The sequence below is a fragment of the Monodelphis domestica genome, chromosome 2, assembly GCF_027887165.1.
Source record: "Monodelphis domestica isolate mMonDom1 chromosome 2, mMonDom1.pri, whole genome shotgun sequence".
Lineage (NCBI taxonomy): Eukaryota > Metazoa > Chordata > Mammalia > Didelphimorphia > Didelphidae > Monodelphis > Monodelphis domestica.
This window is the reverse complement of record NC_077228.1, coordinates 282,254,357-282,277,827: the sequence shown is the minus strand read 5'-3', so window position 1 is coordinate 282,277,827 and position 23,471 is coordinate 282,254,357. Positions and strand designations below refer to the sequence as shown.

The window sequence follows — 23,471 nt, the reverse complement described above, 5'->3', positions numbered from 1 at the left end:
AACTGTAGTTTAGTCTCATATTAAGTAAAGCACTTGCAAGGGTTATCAGTTACATTCCTAGGTTATTGCAAGGATCCATACTCTCACTTTCATGAGAAACTACATAATTGGAATTAATGAAGTCATGAGCCCTCTCTATGACTGCTTGAGACTTAGTGTGCAACATGAGACTTAGTGTGCAGTGAAAGTCTTTACTGTCTCCCCATTTCTGCTCCAGATCTTACACTGAGAAATATCTTCTTAATGACATGAACAAAATTAACTTCTTCCACATAACGGTTTCTTTCTTCCTTTTACATATTCTCAGCCAGATAGGTCTTATCACCAGTGGTGAAATGCCATTTATGATAATATCTGTTACCTAAAGCAACTGCTAACTAGCCCCAGATAGCATATTCACCCATAGCCCACTCCCAGAAAGGGCAAACCCACCTGGCTCTTAAAAGGCTAATAAGAGAGAAGAAAATTCCTAGATATGCCAATGGAAATCTTTTGCTTCCTTCACTAGTTTCAACTTATATGTGACAAACTAAAGGGAAACTGTTGCATCCATTTTATATATCTCATTTTTAGAATAGCAGAACAAAGCTCATGACATTTAGAATATATCAGAGCTGTGGTATTTTGAAAGATAGAAGAACATGTTTTCTTTCTGTATCTCTGTGCTGAGAATTAGAACAGCCAGACTAGTTATTGATTTTTTTTTTCCTAAAGTGAATTCTCAACCCAACATAAGACCTCTTAAGCTACTCTTCCAAGTGGAAAAAAAATGTGAATGTTATAAGGGTTATGCCTTGGAGCCTTGGTAAAGCATTTTAAAACTGCCTTTGAATGTAACCTTTGTACTTCAGACCTGTGTCTGGCTTATCATCACTTCATTCAGATAAGAAAAAGCAGTTTCAATAACTGCTTAACTTCATTTGTATCTACACCTAGGCTTTAGAGTTCCCATGAAGTGTCTACACTAGACTGTGGCCTTGAAAGCCAGAGAGGCCCAAGTTTGCACATAGCTATTGTTCTCAGCACTATTAAGGCCAAGATTTCCCCCTGAAATTTTCCCCCTCTTCACTTTTTGAGGAGTTCAGAGCTGAGTTTTGTATTTGGAGAAGCCTCATTGGTTTTTGTCAAGAGGTCTGCATTTGCTTTGGCCAATAGGGCCGGGGAATGAATGGGGTCTGGGGAAGTGATAGGATAAAATGTTTTGTCCTTTGCAAATAGTACTTGTGTCAAATTCCTGTGGCTTATCACACTTGAAGAATGGGGAAAGAGACAAGACTCTGGCTTTAAAATACATAATGTTATTTCTGGAAACCTGGCCTAGGGTTAGGAAAAACAACTAGAATTCACATCTAGGATTATTTTTACAGGTTTCAAGCCCTTGGAGGAATAGGAATTGTAACACTGATTTTCACATGTTAACTGCTCTGTAAATGATTTAATTTGCATCTCACTGGAATTCCTACCCTCTGGAGTCTGGAAGTCAGCTACCTAATCATTATAGTAATTAGACTTTGGATTCTTCCTTGGGGATCAAGGTTTCACTTTTCTTTTGTTCTATGCCTGACCTTTGTTTTGAGAAAAGGTTGAGGAAGCTGGAGAATTTAATAAGATAATGGTGTCCAGAATCCAGCCTGAATATGGGTTGAAATAAAAAATTTATGGGGGTGAAAGATGCCTGTTGGAAGTCTGTGTAAAGAGTTGTCATGTTGCTAGAGTGATGACCAATTTAAGCCTCACATTATTTTTTGGTATGAACTGATTCAGGGGCAGAGTGATTATAGTGGAATAAAGGCTGGCCTTGCAGGCTGCAACACTTGGATTCAAGTCCTGCCTCTCACAAATACTAGCTTTATGACTATGAATAATCCACTTAACTTTATCACTGGCTACTCTCTAATAATTAAAATACATAAATTGCTGAGCAGCCTTTGTGGAGGAAGTTTCTGTACTAATGAAATCACAGGTTGAGATCAAAAAAAAAAATTGATTTGCATCCTCTGACTTGAGATTCTACCCTGTGCTGGATCATATCCCACAGTTTGTAACTTCCAGAAACTAGGTTTCTTGAAAACCTAACATCCATCAGTTTGCATGAGAAAAAGAAAACAACAACAACATATTATTCTCTTTAGGTAATCATTGCTGGTTTTCTCTTTTAAAAAAGTTTCTTAACATTACAAAATACATTGCTGGACATATTTCTATGATTTGCACCTTGAATCTGAGAATATTTGGCTTATGATGCAGCCTGTTGGGGAGTAACTATGAACTGTTGCCTAGACATTTAAATTTTCTTTTCTGCCCCCCCCCCATCCCACCCATCCTGCCTTACTTTGCTTTTTTTTTTTTTCCCCAGGAGCAACTTTAACAAAGAGGGGCACAGATTAAATTAATTGCAGCACAGGGAGTATATTTTTAGTCCATTAGGGGCCTGTCTGATGAGGTTGACTTGGATACTGTCTGGCTCCAAGTAGTATTAGGAAGCCACAGGCATGTCCCAGATGGCTGTGTATGTCACTGATGTCTCTTGGAGGTGACAGGCTAGCCCTAGGGAAAAGATAGAGAAAAAATGTTACTAGAGGCTAGTTCTGCTGATCCAAAATAAGAAATTATTTCAGAGTTAAAAATGCTGTTCACATTAGAGCTAGCCCCTTGAATTTCCCACAAAATGCCTTGGGATTTCTGGTTTACTTTTTGAGTGGGCTCCTTTCTTCCTCTCATATTAATGATAGAAAATGCAGAGAGAACTAGTCTTAGCCATTTCTTATCTTCAATTAAAAGTACTATTGTGCTTTTCAAAATAAAGTTAAGAAGGATATAAAAAATCAAAGGTAAAACAGTTCCTTGTTCTCTAAGACTATTGGTTCAGTGATGATGATTCTTACCTAACTACTTTCTTTAACCACATTAATTATGATCACCCTTTCAGTACAGCATCAGCTCCAAAGAAGGAAACATTTTTAACCATGCTGCTATACCTACTAATCACTAAATGGACAGTAACATGAATAACCTCCAACTACTCAATTCAAAAATAATTTCTCTCTGACCTAGAAATGACTACTTCTATTCCCTCATACCTTCTCCCCACAGACCTACCTTCTGTATGGTTATGCCAATAACTGAAATCTTTAATTAGTTATAGCCTGTTGGGTCCAGATAATCAGAAGATAAATCTTAAAATCTTCATTGATGTTCTGTTTAGTGATTATTTTTGTAGCAAATTTAGTTGATTGTTTTGTGTAGGCCAAAAGGAAAAAATGGTAATCATGTATTGCCTGAACAGAAAACAATTGGACAGCAGGACACAGTAGTCCCAGAAACTGTAGAATGGCAAAGGCAAAAGCATGAAGGATTTTAAAATTTACTATATAATCTACGTATACAATGTCATGCCTATGTAGAATTATAGTGTTTATGCCAAAATAATAACTTCATGGACAACTATATTTTTAAAAGGTCTAACAGTGGGGCACCATGGTGTAGTAGATAGGTTGCTGGACTTGGCCTCAGACACTTATTAGCTGTGTGAACCAGGACAAATCATTTAATTTCTCAGAATCTCAGTTTCCTCATTTTGAAAGGGGATTGGATTAATGTCTTGCAGATCTCAGTTTGGGATCCTATTTATACTCTGCCAACTTGTCCTTTCCCAAACCCTTCAGTCCTCACAGAAAGGAAAGTGTACTGCGATTTAACCTCCTGGACACAGGATTGAGTTGTCTAATTACCTGGGTGCTGGAATCAAAGGCACCATCTAAAACCAATAGATTTGTGTATCGCTTCTTCTATTGAGGAAAGCAGGGATGGAAACCTCAGGCTATGGGTTCAATACTGCTCAATTTGAAAACCTCCTAGTATTCTGAAAGGCCTGTTAGCTATTTTATTTAGTGACCAGATCCCTCTCCATCTGCATTTCTTACTAAAAATTCAAGCAGATTCAAGATTTTTTAAAATGTCATTTGAGAGCATTTTATTATAATGGTATGGATCAGGTACACCAAAACTGAATTTTGGGCACTGAAATATCTTCATGAGTAGCATCCTAAAACCAAACTAATGGCATATTTCATTGTGAGCTAATATGAAGAATGCCATGGAACAAAGGACTGCTGAGTTTTACCTATGGAGGCTTGGTATAAAAGTCAGGAAGACATCTGAGGCTTTTCTCAGTTGTTGAAGGATTGTGACCACCCACCCAGGGCCTGGCAAAAGGGATTCAGTATTACATAGAATTCCTGAGGTTGAAAATTAGAGCAGAACAAACCCAGAAATGTGTAGAAAAAGATCCATTAATCTCCCAGAGGGCACTCAGTCTGTTTTCCTAAGGATCTAATTTACCCTCAGCAAGAGGCCAAGTTGGCCTTAATTGTGTCCTAATTGGCTGTTTAAATAGCTAATCCTCACTAACACAACTACTCTTCCAGTTTTCTTATCTCCTCTTGACAACTGTAGGGGTCTGACTTGATGCTGCAACTAGTTTGATAGAACATCATCTTAACCTACCACATTTCCTGCAGAGCATGGCTTATTGCCATCCCAAGCTCTTTCCTTTCAGCATATTTTCATAGGCTTTTACTGAGGTATTAACAAAAGGTGAATGGTTCTTGAATTACATATCTAAACACTAATCATAAGTCTCCTTTAAAATTATTTTATAATTATATGGAAACACCAAAGCCAAAGAAACATTAAACTCAAACCTCTCATGGGACTTGAAAAATTATTTAGAAGTTAAAACATTACTCTTTGAAGGAAGAGAAACCAGCAATTGAGGAATAAGGATGATAGGAGAACAGAGTGCTTGGGAGGGGGTCAGGCATGAGACAAAACAGAAGGTTTTCTTCATGTCCGAAATATTTAAGGATTTAAATGGCATTTCCAGTGTTGCTCTAAGAACAGAATTCAGACCAAGTACTCTCATCTCATTTTTTTGGTCACAAAAAATATGATTCCCATCTCTGGGGCTTTGGTTCTCAACTCTGGAGTCCCTGGTCACTTTCAGCTATGTCTATTTCCTGGGGTGAGGGGAATTTATTTGATAATGAGATCATAGATTTAGAGACAGTAGAGATCTTAGAGGTGACTCAATCCAATCTCCTCATTTTATAGGTGAAGAAATTGAGTCCTCAGATAGGGGCACCCAGATATGTGAATGTAGCATGATAATGATTTGCCCAGGATTAGGCACTCCTACACCATGGGGTCTAGTCCTGCTATAATAGGCTAAAGGACCAACAGGCATGAATTAGGACTTCTTGAATTTCTAAAAGCATTGGAGTACCTCACCAATGAGAAGGGGCAGGAGGCAGATTCAGTGCAAAACAGTTTTGGAATGATGATGATAGCATTTATTTTGTGCTTTAAGGTTTGCAAAGCACTACATATCTTATTTGATCTTCACAGTAACTCTATGAGGGAAGGGCTACTATTATCCCCATTTTACAGATCAAGAAATTGAGGGTAAAAGAGGTTAAGTGATTTGCCCATCATTACACAGCCAGCTAGTGAATGTCTGAAATGGGATTTGAACTTGTCTTTCTGACTCCAACTCCATCATTCTATCCATTACATAGTAGAGTTCTTCTCCAAAGGAGAACTGGGGTTCCCTTCCTACTCATTCATTCCTTAAACATTTGTTAAGTGTCAACTATGTTCCAGGTGCAATGCTAAGCACTAGGGGAAACCAAAACAAAACACAGTAAAAGACAATTCTTGCCCTTAAGAGGTTAAAATCTAAAGCATGCAAATAAATACATGCAATGCAAGCTATAAACAGGAAATAATATATAATATAAATAGGAAATACTTAACAGATGGAAGATACTATAATTAAGAAGGATTGGGGAAGACTTCCTGTAAAAGGTGGGATTTTAGTTGGGGTATAAGAGAATCCTGGGAGGTAGGTGGAGTAGAGAAGGAAGAGCATTCCCAAGTATAAGGGACAGCTAGAGGGAATGACCAGAGCCAGGGAGTGTCTTGTTTGTGGAACAGCCAGGAGGCCTGTGTCACTGGAATGAAGAGTATGTGATTGGAGGTAAAGGTTAAGAAGACTGAAAATGTTGGAGGGGCTAGGTTATAGGTTCCTAGCCCAGGCAAGGTTTAAGGGAGAAGGCACTCACATGTGAAGGCAGATCAGTGCAGGACCTCAGCCAGCTTCTCCTCATAGTAAAGGAAGTTCTCCTGAATGTCCTCCCAGGGCACAAAAGCCTTTGACTCTCCTTCTTCTTGCTCCACAAAATTCTGCCATACATACTCGAAATCCTGGGGCTTCATGATGCGTAGCTTACATCCAGATTCCTTCAACTTCTTCAAAGCTGTCTTGATCTCGGGCTCCTCCCACATAAAGAGTCGACCCACCAAGAGGAGCATCTTCAGGTTCTTGGTTTTGCTCAGGGTGCTTGAGATTCGGTCAGCACAGGCTGCGCAAGGGCTGGAGGAGACATACCAAGTGACATTGTAGCGAAGGGCAGGGTCAAAGGTGGGCAGGATGGTTTTGAAGAAGGCCTCTTCAGCATGAGCTGCTGCATGCTCATCTTCTAGGTAGCCCCGGGATATCTGCCCTTGGCCATCCTTGCCTTGGACTTCCACCACGTAGCACAAGAAGGTCTTATTTCGTCCAGAGCTGTACTCCACATTCCTGAACTGAAACTTAAAGAAATTGACGGGGAGCCGTTCCCTAAAAGTGAAGAAGAGAGGGAGAAAATGAGAGGGGGGCCAACAGGTGAGATTGCATTTTGAGGATAGTCAGCTAAAGATCAGTACCATAATAAAGAGCCTGGCCAGTCAGTTTAAAAAAAAAAAAGAATTATGGGATTTTAGAGTTGGAAGGAACCTGAGAGATCACATGTTACAATTCCCTCAAATTAGACAAGGAAACTATAAAATTACACATTTATATAGCATTATTTAAAGGTTTACAAGACACTTTCTTCATACCAACCCTGTGATGTGAGTCATAAATATTAAAACTATGATTTTGCAGGTAACAAAACTAAAACGTAGATATTACCTAATTTGTCCTGAATCATACAGCTTCTATATGTCAAGTCTTTAGATTTAAGTAACCTATTCACTAATGTAAATTGTCTCCTAACTTTCAGCAGATTCCCCATTGATAAACACATTTCTGCCTACTCTCAAATGCCAACAAATGGGAAAAGCAACAAGGGTGACTCCAGGGTGAGGGTGTTAGGTGGGTGCAGTGTGTACATAGTTTTATCCCACCTAGACCCAAGTCCTATACAAACCTTCCATCCAAAGCCATTTAGGACTAATTCCTAACTTTCTTCTGTCTTTGGATGACAAATTCTGGCCATATAATAGGTGTGGAATTCATAAAGCTGCATTTTCTTTTCACATTATTCATACTCATTTGTCTGCCCCTCTTTCAATTGTTTACCTAAAGCCTCAAGGAAATTGTCCATTTTTATGTCAAACTCCATCCTTCTTCCACAAACATTTCTTTTTATACACGGTAAACAAGAAAATGAGATGACTTGATGAGCCTTGAGATAAACTTGCAAGATGCCTTTTACCCATCTTCCCTTTCTCCTTGTTTTTAACCTAATCACCATCACTTAATCACTCTGATGAATGGAAGCAGTCAACATTCAACTCTAATATCATCATTATTTATAATTATTAATTATTTTGAAAAATAAAGATGGTGCCTTGCATTCATATACCACAACGCTTTACATTGTATGGATGAGTGGGGGATAAGAATTACAATTATTGCAATGGACTAAAATCTTCCAATTGCCTCATTGCCAAATATTGCCAAAGTTCCTAACACCTATGGAAGGAGAAATAAAATGTAACAAATTATGAAAGGATACAGTAAAGTAGATGGTCTTATCTGCTATTGTAACAACTACTTGTTACAATCCTGCAGCTTTTTTCTAAAAGGACTGATTCCACAATTATAAAAATCACTTCCTATCATCTCCCTCTCTTGAATGAGAAATATTTTCTTGTAATAAACCCTGCTAGTTGCATTCCAACTATTCCCTTTTTCTTCCATAACTAATTCCTTTCTATCTCTACCCTTCCTCATGTAAAATGCTTTTCTTATTGATAGTTGCCACAAAATGCTGTTGAAAGACATAAAAATCAAATAGGCAATAAAAAACCAAATCTATACCCCAAGAAGTAAAAAATGCTTTTAGTGAGAACGGTTTTCTTTAGTATGCTAATAAATTTCTTTGTTTTCCACTTGACCCACAGTTATCAGACCCTTCATTTATTAGTACACCTCTCCTAAGAGGTCCCATTCTTTTTACTTTACAACAACCTTGTGGGTAACTTGCCCAGAGTTAAACCTCTGCCTCTCTAATAAAATATTTATTGAGGAAGTGCCTACAGCATGTCCAGTATGGTGCTAGGTACAATGGAGGATGAATGAAGAAGAATGAAAAAGAGTTCTTCAAGGAACTTATAATCAGGAAGATCAGATATACATGAAACAGAACAACCTGAGATAGTTTTTAATTAAGGGCCAAATTGTTTAGACTACAAGAAGTAGTGTCAGGGCAGCTTTGGATTTGGTAGTTAGAAATTTTAGATTCAGGTCTCACTGACACCAACTAGTTGTCACTCATTAGTGGATAAGTCATTTCTCTCTGGGCCTTGGTTTCTTCCTTTGTAAAATGAGGGGGTTGAACTAAGATGACCTCTAAGGTCCTTTCCAGTTTGAAATCCATGATCCTACTCTCTCTCACCTAATTTGGGGTAGTGGTTACTCAAACAACTGGCAAACCTGCAATTGGTACTCCCAGACACTGATGACCTAAGGGATCAGTCATGAATGCCAAAGACTGGGGTGAATGCTAAATAATCTCCTGTAGAATCCATGTCCTCCCTTCCCCCACTGAAACTCAAATTTCCATGTTCTCTCATGTCAGGCTAAATTTCCACTATAGAGATGAATGTCTGTGGGGGCCTAGCTCCGTGGATTCCTCAGTATACTATACTTAGCTCCCTAAGCCCCTCTGTCCCTGTACAAGAGGTGTTTATTATTTACTTAACATTTTAAGAGAATGGGGACTCTGATGAGGTCCCTGTCCTGGAGCCCTCCCTTCACCCCAACACAAGGTCAGGCTGCCCCACAGCTACCAACCCCTTTATTAGACTGAAGAGGAATCATTAGGCTTGACACTTAAGTAGAAGGACTTTGGAACAATGGAAAGAAAGAGATTGGGGGTCAGAGGGCCCGAGTTTGAATCTTCACTTTGCTACTTAACGACCAACAAGATTTTGGGCAAGTTGCTTAAATTCTTTGGATTTCAGATCTTCATCTGTAACATAAAATAGTAAATTAGATGGCCTCCACAAAAATTTCCAGCTTGAAATCTATGTTCCTATGATCTCCATACTCTTCTCTATCAAACTATGTTTCTTTTTTAAATTAATTAATTTGTTTCATTAAGATTCTCAGGTATCTTCCACCCTCCATACCTCTCACTAAAGAAGGCATCATTTGACATATATATGTGTGTGTGTGTGTGTGTGTGTGTATAAAATTGTATCATACATGTTTCTATTTATTATTCTTTCTTTGGATGTGGACATATATGGCTACGGAAACCATATTTCTGTTATTGTATATGATGTTCTTTCAGTTCTGCTCATTTTTCCTTCTTCATCCGTTCCCTTTCAAACCAATATGAAAACTTCCTTCCCAAGCCTCTTCCCCAATTAACCTCATCTCACTCACCGTTATAGAGCTGACTTAGAGTTTAATGGAGGTCATCTCATCCAGCCCCCTCATTTTTCTGAGGCAGTAGACTTGGAAAGGCTATCACTAAGCTAGTGTCACACAGTTGGTAGGTGCCATAGTCAGAATTTGAACCCAGGTCTTCTGATTCCAGATCATACCTTTACTCTTTCCTCCTTTATCATTTAGCTACTTACTTTGACAACATTTAATTATAGTCACTTCCACATTGCTTACTAGGTTTAAAATTTTAAGCCTGCTTTCTTATTGAGTCTTTTTCTCCCTCAGACTGGGAGTTTTCGGTAAAAAGGAGCCTTGTCTCCTCAGAGTGACTTTTTATAGAACTTTTTACATGAAGGGTATACAATAATTATTGACCTACTGTCCCATGTAGCAGAATACCTTGAAAGTTTGGGTCCCTAAGCAAAATTTTCAAGAAGGGTCTATAAGATGCATGTTTTCTTGCCTTTGAAAGGAATCGCTAACCAAACTAATTCTGAAAAGCTATAATTTCTCTTACTTCTCTCTTACTTTCAATTCACCACTACCTCCTTAGTCCCTCATTACCTCCCAACTGTCTGAAGATAATATAACTTCTTAAAAAATTTTCACATGTCAATACTCTCTCCTTTCAGACTCCTTTACCCTCCCATCAATCTGTTACTGCCCTCAGGTTAACTTGTGGACAAATCTGATATTATCATTCTTTTCAGAATCCATTAGTGACTCCCCTTTACCTACATGAATAAAATAGAATCTGCTTAGCTTCCTATTTGATGTTTTCCAAAAGCTGGCATCAACCTATTTTCTACCCTGCCTTCCTTCACTTTCTATGAATGCCATGTCCCAGCCTCTTTCTCTCTCCTTGTGCTATCATGCCTTCATGCCCATGTTCACAGCCTTCCATTTTTTCCCCACCTTCCTCTGTTGAAATCAGAAACCAACTCTTCTTTTGAAACCTTCCCTGATCCCCACTGGTAGATATCAATCTTTTTCTCCTCAAACCATAGAGTATTTGGGGGCATAATAACCAGTATGAGAGTCTTGGAATCAGGAAATAACTGTATTCCAGTCCTGCCATTGACACTAGCCTTGTGGGCAAGACATAACTTCTTTGAACCTTAATTTCCTTATCTGTCAGATGGAGACATTGATTCCTATAATACCTGCTTTGCAGAGTTGTTATGAAATCTTAAATAATGTAAATGTTAACAAGAATTTAAAAAATTAATTGGGTGCTATCTACTTCAGAGGCATCATGAAAAAGTGGAGAGATCACTTAAAAGATCACTCAACAAGCCTTTATTAAGTTCTAACTAGTTGTTAGGTGCTGTTTAACACAGGTGATGGGGGTGCAAAGAAAAAGAAAAAATGGTCTTTGGCCTCATGATGCTTACATTATAACTGGGGAGACAACATATACAAATCAGTGCATACAAAATAAATACAGAGTAGATGGAAGGTTTCTTTAAAGCATGTCACTAGTAGTTAGAGACAGGAGAAGGCTTTCCTGAAGGTGTGTGGCATTTAAAAGAGTTGGTTGTCATAAGCTGTAATAGTTAAAATGGTTGAGGTTATAAACTGTAGTGATTAAAATAGTTGAAGATATAAATTGTGATAGATATGAGTGGGTGAGTAAATTGTGACTGCAGAAAAATTAAATCTCAAATAATAAAATATTATATTTTAGGAGATTTATTAATGATTATTACAAATAAAGGAATAAAGAGGATACAAAATAAAGACCACATGCCCATGGCTGATCAGCCAGTTCAAACACCCACCTTATCACCACCAAGCTTGGGTCAGGAAGTAAAGAGGTGGGACCCTCCACATCCCCACCTAATATTCCCTGTCTACAGGAAGTACATAATGGAAGGAAGTCAGTGGGCTCCTGGGAAATGTAGTTCTTTTTTTAGGGTAACAGATGTTCAATTATACAGTAGTAGGCCTGGAGTCTAGAGGACCTGAGTCCAGATCTGGCCTCAGATACTTTCTAGCTGTGTACCCTGGGCAAGTCACTCAACCTTAATTGCTTCACCCTTGCTGCTTTTCTGTCTTCGAATTAATACTAAGAGAGTAAGGGTTTTTTAAATTTTTAATTAATTATTTTAAAAAACATTTTAAAAGTGGTAGAGCTAGTAGTAAGTAAGTAAGTAGTAGTAAGTAAGTAGTAAGTAGTAAGAAAGTTTGGAAGATAGATGGGTTTGTGGGAAGAGAGATAATCTAGCTTTAATCCCAGCTTTTAATGTTTACTATGGTAATTGTAGAATTATGGTTGTCATTTCACCACCTAAGTTTCATCATCTGTCATATGGGGGAAATAATGTTGCACTGCCCTACCTACCAGGGGTCTTGAGGGAAGTCACTTTGTAAACCTTATAGCAGTACAGAAATATGAATTTCTTATATTGACACAGACACATGCATGCACATATGCTACATAAAATATATATTAATATCTATACTATATATAATATATACTACATAAAACAATATAATATAGGCTATCTCTAATTAACACAGATATTATATATATAATACATGTACTCTATATTATGTATAATCTATTTAATGTACATGAAAATATATGTCTATATGTCTATATAGATAGTTATAGGGCAGCTAGGTGGCACAGTGAATAATAGAGCATTGGGTTGGGAATCAGGAAGATGTCTTCCTGAGTTCAAATCTGGTCTCAGATACTTACTAGTATGATCCTGGACAAGTCACCTAACCTTGTTTGCCTCAGTTTCCTCATCTATAAAATGGGGCAGAGAAGGAAATGAGAAATGACTCCAGTACCTTTGCCAAGAAAATCCCCCAAAGGGTCAGAAATAGTTGGACACAACTGTATTAACTGTAATGACAATGTAAATAGTGTTTGGGTAGAACAGATATTGTCTTTTTTGTTTTAACTTTAGTTTACTCTTCATTTGCATTTTGCTTCTCTTTTGCCACTATTTCCCCTTGACTGACTCTCTAGTGCAGACCAGATCAACTTGAGTAATTGGTCCTTAACAGGAATGAGTAACTGCTCTTCCACAAACCATACAGGTATTTCCTGCAGAGTTGAGAGGATTTAGCCAGTGCAAATGTTAAATACACAAACGTTTTGTAAACTAGCCCTGACTAAATTGATAGAACTCGAAGAGGGCCTTATCTTTGTGACTTCTGGATGGGTTTTCTTCTGTCCCAAAGACTTTGCCAGATAGATGCTCAAGCAGAGAAAACTAATTTGTCCCAGCCTGATATTGAATGTTAGATCTAGGTTGAGGTGCTCAGCTTGAAAAGAACCCTTTTCTCTTGTGGATTACTGAAATCTAGCTTCCCTGAGTACAAGGAAGGAACCTAGAGAAAACAGAAACCAGGGGAGAGAAGAAAAGGTCAACCCTCTATTAATATCCAGTGTACTCTTCCTTCCAGCATCCAACTCCTCTCCTGCTCAGTTGAGGGAAATATACCAGATATTATCACAGGGGAAACTATTTCAAAAGGAGAACAAATCACAGGGAAAGTTTTGACTCTTCATCCTCTTGTGGATAGAGAAGTTAGGACAACTTGACTTTTTGGGGGGACACCTTGGCTATAAGGAGCATGAAGAAGTGCTGCTCACTCTCATAGTCATTTATTTTTTTTTATTATTAAGTAACTACTACATGCTAGGCACTGTTCTAAGTGCTGGTGATACAAAGAAAGGCAAAGACAGTTCCTACTCTCAAGGAGTTCACCATCTAATTGGGGGTTGCTCTTACCCAAGAGCAGCCAGGTTCTGGAGATCAACACTGGAGAGATGGAAACAAGTCAGGAAGGCATTTTATGTCTGAAAAGGATAATAACTTATCTCTACTGAAAGAATTCTTAAACCTGGGGTCCACAGACCCATAAGAGGTCTTGTGAATAGATTTCAAGGGGCCTATAATCTTGAATGGGGAAATAAATTTCATCTTTAATTCAATATAATTGGTTTCTTTTGTAATTCTGTGTATTTTATTTTATGCTTTTAAAAACATTATTCTGAGAAAGAGTCCATAGGCTTCACCAACTTCCAAGAAAACCCATAGTGCAGGGGCAGATAGATAGCACCATGGATAGAACACCAGGCCTGGAGTAAGGAGGACCAGGGTTCAAATGTGACCTCCCACACTTCTTAGTTGTGTGATCCAGAGCAAGTCATTTAACCCCAATTGCCTAGCTCTTAACCATACTGAAAGTAAGGGTTTTGAAAAAGAAGAAGACCAACAAAAGGTTAAAGAACTCTTCCCTATTGGGTGATTTTTTTAGTCATAATATAGTGGTCTCCAGTATTTCCCCCTAACAGAAGAAAGCAGTGGCATGGATAAACATTTAAAAAGGAGATAATCCAACTGCATGTATTTCTATGTACCACTAATAGAATTATCTTCCTAATTTTCATGTCTATTTATTCAAACCCTCTGAGCACATATTTTATTCTAAAATATTGAGTACAGAGGAGGAGGAGATGAGCATGAAGGAGGGGTAGGGAAGGGATAAAAGAAGGAATTGTTTTGAGAAATTTTTCTTTCTAGATGTCCGTATTATGAACCTATGTTCCTAAAATGCTGCAGCTAAGAGTTTGTTACTCCTTGTTACTCCAAAGAAGTCAGAAGAATTTAACACTCTTAGACACCCTTCTGTTTACTTTAAACAAATAGAATGTAAGATGAAAAGTTGGATGGCCACTTCTCAGATATTTTCAAAAGAAGTTTCTTGGTTAGAGATGGGTCAAACTTCTTAGGGCAATTAGGGCAGTAAAGAGAGTGCCTGGAGTCAGGAAGTTTTCTCTTCCTTAGTTTAGATCTTGACTTAGACACTTGCTGTGTGACTCTGGGCAAGTCACTTAACCCTGTTTGCCTCAGTTTCCCCATCTGTAAAATGAGCTGGAGAAGAAAATGGCAAACCACTCCTATATCTTTGCCAAGAAAATTCCAAATTGGGTTACAAAGAGTTGGGCATAACTGAAAAAGACTCAACAAAAACAAAAGATGACTCTCATGTCCCTTTCAATTCGGTGACATAGACAGACTAGCCTGCTGATTAATCCCATAGAGCATCTCTTTGATGATCAGCTGCTCCTGATAATCAAAACGTGCTCTCAAAACCTGGAGGCTGCTTTATTCTGTGATGGAAAGGAACACATGAGAAGGAAAACATCTCCAGAAATCCAGAAATAAGGCTAAGAGTAGCATCAAGGAAGGACTGAAGTTTAAGAGGGTGCCCTATAGCCTCTCAGAGAAGTAGAACCTACTTTTAAAAAGGTGCCTGACTACAGAGAATTTTTATAGAGACAGAGCAAGGCACAGACATAGAAGTGAAAGCAAAGCAAACACACACAAAGAGACCTTAAAGATTATCTGGTTCATTCCTCTCATTTTACAGGTGAGGAAACTAAGGTCCAGACAGGTAAAGTTACTTGCTAAGGATCATATAACTAGTAAGCTGTAGAGCTGGAATTTGAATACAGGTTACTTAGACTTCAAATACAACTCTCCTTTCATTTCAATAACATTATTCATCGTTCATCCCTTGGAAGGATACAAAGATGAGAATGAATCAGTCGTCCTTCACCTAAGAATGGTGTATATAGCATGTATCCAGTAAACTCCAACAGAAGCTAAAATAGAACAAATTTTAACACAAAAGTTCAGCTGAAAGGAAGGAAAAATGATTGAGGAGGGAGGAAACACTCCCTGAGGTATACTTCCTAGGAGCACACACCAGCTAGTGGGAGTAACAGAGGTTACTTACAGCACAGAAACACGGGTGCACCAGTGGGATTAAACATTTGTGGCAGAAAATCCTCAAATTATACATGGACCATTGAAAGTGACCTAGTTTCAGCTCTCCCTTCTCTCTTTTCCCTTTAAACTTCCCACCAGATTTGTTCCTAAACTGGGAAGTTTTATTAAAGTGCCTACTTTGTGCTGGGCACTGTGCTAAGTGCTTTATGAATATTATCATGTTTATTTCAATTCCCATCTCCCTTCTTCCCCCACTCCCCTCCTCCCTCCTGACCCCCCTCTTTCTCCCCTCCTGTCCCTTCCCATCATCAGGGGAAAATGTTTGGGAGAAGTTAAAGAACTTGGGGCAGCTAGGTGACTCAGTGAATAGAAAGCCAGGTCTGAAGATGGTAGATTCTGGGTTCAAATCTAGCCTCAGACACTTCCTAGCTGTGTGACCCTGGGCAAGTCACTTAACCCTAGTTAATCTATTGATTCTAAGACAGAAGGTAAGGGTTAAAAAAAAAGTTAAAAGAAATTGTACATATTTATTAGAGTAGACAAGTGTGACCCTAGGAGGCAACTTAAGTTTGATTTCTTTCCTGGTAAAGGACCATCTCTGCTAGCTGCTCTTTTTTCCTTTCTACCTTCCTCCCTCCCTCTATTTCTACCTGCTTCTTTCACACACTCCCTTCTCTCCCTCCCTCTTTCCCTTTCTGTCCTACTAACAATTCTAAGACAGAAGGGCAAGGGCTAGGCAAATGAAGTTAAGTGACTTGACCAGGGTAACACAAATGTCTCAGGCCATATTTGAACCCAGGTCTTCCTGACTCCAAGCCTGGTGCTCTGTCCATTGTGACACCCAGCTTCCCCTTACTAACTGCTCTTTCAGATGAACCATGGAAATAAGGAGAATGCTTTTCCTAATAAATGTATTCCCTTTAGCCTATGGGACAGTCCAAGTTTGGAAAGAATGAGGTAGGATTGTCCTTGGCATCCTTGAGCCTTTACAGTGAGAGTGGGTGAGCATCCTGCCACAATTTCACTTGTTAAAGTGATCAAATCTCAAAGGTGATCATGTTACCTCCCCACTTATTAAATGCCAGTGGCTTTCTATCATGTCTAGGATCAAATATAAAAGATTCTATCATTCAAGTTCTTTATAATCTGTCCCCTCCTCCTAGTCTTAAACCTTCTTATAACTCCCTCCCCCAGGTACTCTTTGAGCCAGTGACACTTCCCTTCTTGCTGTTATTTGAATAAGACCTTCCATTTTCCTGCACTGGGAATTTTCTCTTGCTGTATCCATGCCTGGAACATTCTCCCTCTTCATCTTGGCTTCCTGACTTCCTTCACGTCCCAGCTAAAATTTCACCTTCTACAGGAAATCTTTCCTAATCTCCCTTAATTCTAGTGCTTTCTCTCTGTTGATTATTTCCAACGTATCTTCTATGTAGTTTACTGGTACATGTTTGGTTGCTTGCTATCTCCCCCATTAGACTGTGAGCTTTTTCAGAACAGGAGCTGAATGTAGTAGATGTTTAAGAAATGTTTATTGACTGACTGTTCAGGAAGGTTTTGTCAGTGGAAGTTTATAAAAACGGGAGACCTCAGGGACCAGGAACTGGTGAAAGAACAGAACAAGGAAGAGGATAAGGATTCATCAAGTGCCTGCTAGGTGCCAGGAACTTTGCTAAAAACTACAAATATCTCATTTGAGCCTCACAACACCTGTGAGATCTTTAGATGCTACTATTATCCCTTGAATCCAGAATACTGGGGATTTGGAAGCAGGAAGCTTTAGGTTTATCTTCTAGCTCTGTCCTTTACTACTTGTATGACCTTACACACATCAGTTTCCCTCCTCAGGGCTCAGTTTCCTCATTTATAGAAGTAGGTCGAACTGGATAATCTGTAATGTTTCTGAGGTCTTTTTCAATTCTAAAATCCTATGATCCTTTTATCTTTCCTGGAAGAAGATGAGTTTTGCTATGGCTCTGACTTGGAGGGATAGGGCCAGTCCTGGCCTTGCTGTTTTTGTTTTTTTTTTAGTTTTTTTCTTTTCTTTTCTATCTTCATTTTTTCTTTTCTTTTTTTTTTTCTGGCCCCTTGCCTCATAGTGTTTGCTTATTGTCTCTTTAGGGATCATAGAGGGAATTGGAGAATTGGAATTCCCCAGTGAAGGGGAATTCCTCCCCTTTTCTAGTTTCTGCTGCCCATCTGCTTGCTCCTGATCATACTCAATAAGCCTCCTGTGGAGGAGGCTAAACAATCAGTCTAGGGATGTGAATCAATCAGGATTCATGTCACTGAGTGGCCCCAGTTCTCTCTAAAAGGGACAGCTCATAGAAAAGAACCTCTCCTTTTTTTATCAACAAGGCTAATGAAAAATATAGATTCCTCCCTAACTTCTCTCATCCAAAGCAAAAAGGAAACCAGGAAGGTTCTTTGGAGTGGGTGGGAATATCCCATGTCCTTGTGAAGCAAGCACAGGGTAGTAAAACTTAGATTGAGAAAGATTAGTAATCATATAGTCCATTAAACAGTGTAGCACTTCGATATTAAGATCCTCTCCTGTTAGAGGTAATTGGTAGGGCAGTGCTGGGTCTGGAGTCAGGAAGACCTGAGTTCAAATTTAGCCTCAATAACTTACTAGCTGTTTGAACCTTGGCAAGTCACTTTGGCTCTGTCCGAATCACTTTCTTCAACTGTAAAATGGGGGAAATAATAGCATACATCTCAGGGTTGTGAAGATCAAATGAGATAATATTTGTAAAAAGCTCTGGCCCTTTTGTTGTTGTTCAGTCATTTTCAGTCATGTCTGACTTTTCATGACCCAGTTTGGGGTTTTCTTGACAAAGGTATTGGAGTGGTTTACCATTTCCTTATCCAGCTCATTTTTTATGCATGAGAAACTAAGGCAAATAGGGTCAAGTCGATTGTCCAGGGTCCCTACCTCATTCAAATGTCCTCTTTCTTCTTGGGCAAGAGACCTCTCTGGTGTCTCTAATCAAAAAGTTGGGAGGCCCAAGCCTTCTATGTCTATTCCTCTCTCCCAGGAATCTCTCCAAATATCTGTCACCACTCTCCTAGCCATTTATCACCTCCTTTTAGACATTGAGAAATAGGACTTTGCCATAGAGTCAAGGCTGCTTGGAGTCAGCTCTATGGTTTCTCTTCCTTCTGGGCCAGTCCTTTAATATGTTCCAGGACCTCAAAGGCCATTTGGAAATTGTGATTATGACCAGAATACTTCTCTTCCTTCATTTTCTCTCACTAGTCTTCTCTCATGATTAAGAAGATTTCTGGTATTGCTGCTTTCCATTACTGATGTTATTGATCTTTAGGTAGACAATCCCCAACCCCTAAGACATATAGAAGACATTTTGAAGGAAAACACTCAGTCACAGTTTCTATCTCTGGTACTTTGTCTCCATTGTACTGTGTTCAGAGGCAGCAGGTGGAGATTCTCTTCCAAGCCCTGATTTTCCAGAAGCCCAGAGTTTTATGGGGTTCAGAGCTGCCAATGGAACTCTTTCATTCTTCTCCAAAGCATGCCTGTATTTCCAGTCTTCTGCCTCCAAGGCTCCATACTTGCTACCCTCTGATTTGTCTTGCTCAGGGGCTTTGGGGATGAGTATCAAAAGGCAGGATCTCTAATTTCTGTAGGCACCATTTCATCTACAAATATATCTAATCTTTCCTCTACTCTGCTTCCTCTCAATATTCTTTTATTACACCCCTACATGGTGCTCCTGGGAATTTTTATGGTGTTATTTAATTTATTTTTTAACTAAGTATTGGTTCTAAGGTAGAAGAGCACTAAGAGCTAGGCAAGTGGGGTTAAATGACTTGCCTAGGGTCATATAGCTAGGAAGTGTTTGATGTCAAATTTGAACACAGGACCTTCTGTCTCTGGCCTGGCTCTCTGTCTACTGAGCCTGTGGTCTGTGTCTTTTGTATGCATCTTGTCAATCCCTGAGTTGAAGATAGGAACTCCAAAAGCAAAAAAAAAAAAGTTTGTTTTTTTCCCTCTTTACTCTGTACCTTTTCTTTTCCTTTCTCTCTTTTGCCATTTTGAAGTGGCAGAGTAGGAAGTGCTGGGTCAATCTACTAAAGCAAGACCCAAAGGCCAGAGGCCCCTCTGGGGAGGGGGGGAGCAGGGTCTGATCTGAAGAATTTTGCTGACTGCAGGGTCACAAAGGTCACCAAGTGAAGAGGGATTCAAACATTCCCTTTTTTCCCTCCTCCCTTCCTGGGACAGATGGACAGTGACACCTACAGGCTATCTACTAGAGGGGCCCCAGGGGGACAAATTCCTACATCTGTTGTTTCTTTCTCTGGAATATGGAAGGGAAACATGTTGAACTTCTCACAGTTACTGAGCTATAGATTTCTTGTTGCTGTTCAGTCATTTAAATTATGTCTGATTCTTTGGGACCACATTTGGATTTTTTGGCAAAAATACATTTCCTTCTCCAGTTCATTTTACAGATGAGGAAACTGAGGCTAACAGGGTTAAATAACTGTCAAAGGCCAGATTTGAACTCAGGAAGATGAGTTTTTCTGGTTCCAGGCCCAGCATTCTATCCACTGCTCCACCTAGAGATTTCTAGCCTTTCATTATTACAAGCCAATAACACCCTCTCTTTCCTTCTAGATTGGAGATATAGAGTATGAAAGTGGAAGGGGTTGATTTTTGCTTGTTTTTTTCCCAATTGGGAATATTGGGGTTGCAGAAAGGTTACTTGAACTTCACATCCTATAGGGGTTTGTCTCTGCCACTAGGAATCATTCCAGTTTGGGAGTGTACAAATGATAAAAAAGGCTTCAGTGCCTGGTCATAGTCTTAGACTAGGAAACTTGTAATAGCAGGGTGTGTGTGTGTGTGTGTGTGTGTGTGTGTGTGTGTGTGTGTGTGTGTGTGTGTGAGAGAGAGAGAGAGAGAGAGAGAGAGAGAGAGAGAGAGAGAGAGAGAGAGAGAGAGAGAGAGCAAGAACGAGCTGGAACAGTATAATGTCATTCTACCCAACCACCCACCTTCCAAAAGACCCCTAACTGTTCCTTTTTATTCCTTTCATTCAAGGGTTTCAGTGGTAGAGGGAGGAGCTTAGCTAAAGATCTAAGTGGGGGAGATCTTTTGGCCTGACTGTGCCAGAGCTTTCCCTATCCCTAGACCTATCTGGCCCCAGCTGCTCCCTTAATCCTAGGATTAGGGTGAGATTACATGAGTGGGCACAGGGCAGTAGAAATGTGGGGGCTGTTCTTCCTCTCAGGATCCAGGGTGTATTCCCTCTAAGTAAGGTTTTCCTGCCCCTGGAAGCCACTCTGCTCCTGTTTTTCCTACCCTCTCTGCATCTCTGGTCCCCACCCATCTTTGAGCACTGCTGTTCTCCCCAAATCTTAGGAAACACTGAGCAATGCGAAAAGATTTAGGGGGCAAGTAGAGAGCTCACTGCTGTTCTCCCTAGGTCACAGAGGGAGATATTGAAGTGTGGGGAAGGATTTGGGAGTCAGGTAGAGATGACTCCAGTTCCTTAAAGACCTCACCTTGCACCCTTTGTCTACACTTTAACAGTAGCTATAGCTAGAAACATAAGGAAGAGAATGAAGGGAATTTCTTGGGGTTATATCTGTAGTAGGCATATTTTGGACAAGTCAGTAGGACCCAAAGGGGTGTCCAACACAAAACTGCTCCTCCCCTGCTCTTGTCCAGGGAACCCACTTTGCTTAGCCCGAAATGAATCCAATACCCTCCACCTCCCATCTGACCAGAATGTCTCTATGTTTCATACTCTGTGCACTTATTTCATTGACCCTGCTTCTTTGACCTGGACTGTGTATGAGTTCTTTGCTTGTGGGGCTCAAGGATCACTTCTGTTTCTCTCCCATGGGGAAATTCAGAAAAGAACTATATGAGGAAATTAGCTTTCAATCAACTACTTTTGTGAAATCTTCAGAAATTAGAATTCAGAAATTGAGGCAGTTTTGAAATGTGCCCCACTCCTCTCTCTCTCTGTCTCTGTCTGTCTGTCTGTCTCTGTCTCTCAGTGTCTCTCTGCCTCGGTCTCTCAGTCTCTCTCTGTCTCTTAGGCTCTCTCAGTCTCTCCCTCTCTCTGCCTCTGTCTCTCAGTGTCTCTCTCTCTGCCTCTGTCTCTCAGTCTCTCTCAAGCTCTCTCTGTCTCTGTCTCTCTGTCTCTCCCAATTGCCTCATTTCCCAGCCAATTTCTCCAGGATTAGAGATAGTAGAGTTTCCAGGCCTTTGCTGTTCCTTTTCCCTCTTGAACCCTTTAAAAAGATTAAAATAAAATAAAACAAAACAACCCAACCAGCAACAAATGGCTCCCTAGAGGAGGCTCACCTGATTTGAGATAGGATTTACAGTGCTATACATTCTTTGTAAACCTTGAAGGCTATGTAAATTATTATGCTATCATTATGGTTATTTATATTAATAGAAATACCACAAAGAAGCCACTCCTCTTTCAAGGCTGATGTCCTGATGTTTGAAAATTCACACGTTTTTTACAAATTATGCATTTATATGGATTTAATGTCTCCTCTCTGGCCCTAATCTCAGGGCATATTTTGGCTAGGTCCCCCCCCCCCCCCAATTTTCCTATCGAGGACTCTGGCCAGCCTCTACCACCTTTTCCAAGGCATTAGAACCCAAATCCTCACTCACAATCTTTCTACCGACCTCACACTCATCCTGAAAATCTCCCTTCTGCCTCTCCCAGAGAAGAGCAGCCAGCAACCTGTCTCTTACCCTGTGACAATCTCAAAGGGCGGTAACTCAATCAGCTCCTTCAATTTCTCAGGGTCATCCAGGTTCTCAGAGTCCCCCTCTCCATTTTGAGGAGCAGCGGCAGCCTGTTCTTTCTCAGCCATTTCAGGGTGGGCTGGAGGAGTCACTGGAGCGGAGGCTCTGGGGCTTGGGGTTGGCTAGGCCACAAGCGGGGAGCTAGCAGGACTGGTGAACAGCAGCTGTCAACAGCTAAATCAGGCTGAGACTATCAGGAGAGAGCTGGGACTCTCTGAACCCAATGTCCCCTGCCCCTTTGTGGCGCAGGCCTTATAACCAGTGTCTTCCCTCCCCCACTCTTTTTTTAATTGAGTGACGAATATGTTGGAGTGGGGGGAGTGGAAAATCTTGGCCATTGGAATCCCCTATTTATCAGTAGGTAGAGACAGAAAGTTGGCAGGTCAGCTGGCCTGGCCTCCCTCTCTCCAATCCCTCCTTCACCCTACTACCTTGCTGCACTGCAGGCTGCTGCATGTCCTCTTCAACTCCCTGCTCCCACAGCCCCTTCTAAGGTGGCTTGGGGTGTTGGTAGTGACCAGTGTCTCTTGAAAATTTAGACTGGGGTCACTAGGCATTCTAAGAGGGTCTTTGGGATAGGGAATCTGGCAGGTCCGGACGGGGGAGATGTGGGATTAGGCTAGGTCAAAGTTCAGTAAAACAGGGTGAAATAGGGGCTTTAGAATGGGAAGAAGTCAGTACCTAAGCTGTTCATTGAGAATTCATTGCTGCTGATTTACCCATGGTCTGCATGCTTATTTAACTGCCAGTCATAGAGCAATTCCATCTCCCATTGTGCCATGCCTCTTCTCCTAAAACCTTAGAAAAGTCCTCAAAGTGGGATATTTTCAAATTTTTCCAGTCAAACAAGAGAATCCCAAATTGGCCTAAGGAGGGGTGCTTTGAATCTATCAGGGACATTTTAGGGTGTTCCTGGGCCTGAGAGAGATGAGAGGGGCCTGGGTGGCTATGCAGGCTTACTTAGCCAGGAGTAGTTTCAGACACTCATGTGTAGCTGTAAAATACATTTGGGGACAAAAACAAATACAACCTTGTGTGTCTGTAGGCAGGCCACTCAAAGATGTCAGGAGGAGTACATTTAAACCCCACAAAGGTAGTGATTGCCCCAGAATTTATTAGTGAACGTAATGGGTTGGTAGGTAGTGGCTTTGAACCAGGGGGAACAAAGAGGTAAGAAAACAAACTCTCT

At 40.1% G+C, this 23,471-nt stretch overlaps 1 protein-coding gene across 1 annotated transcript; it reads right to left on the bottom strand.

Annotated features, from left to right (window-relative positions):
* Positions 1-2,389: 2,389 nt before the first annotated feature.
* APOBEC2 (apolipoprotein B mRNA editing enzyme catalytic subunit 2) lies at positions 2,390-22,528 on the bottom strand. The gene is made up of 3 exons (XM_001379601.5): positions 22,229-22,528; positions 6,123-6,679; positions 2,390-2,547 (listed from the first exon to the last, which is right to left on the bottom strand). Exons 1-2 carry the CDS (start codon positions 22,348-22,350, stop codon positions 6,136-6,138), a joined length of 666 nt encoding a protein of 221 aa, XP_001379638.1. The 5' UTR covers positions 22,351-22,528; the 3' UTR covers positions 2,390-2,547; positions 6,123-6,135.
* Between the last annotated feature and the right edge of the window lie 943 nt (positions 22,529-23,471).

Coding starts and splice junctions, on each gene's coding strand:
- APOBEC2 (XM_001379601.5), bottom strand. CDS start 22,350: ATGGCTGAGAAAGAACAGGCTGCCGCTGCTCCTCAAAATGGAGAGGGG. Junction 6,680..22,228: donor CCCTTTGAGATTGTCACAGG/GTAAGAGACAGG, acceptor CTTCACTTTTAG/GGAACGGCTCCCCGTCAATT.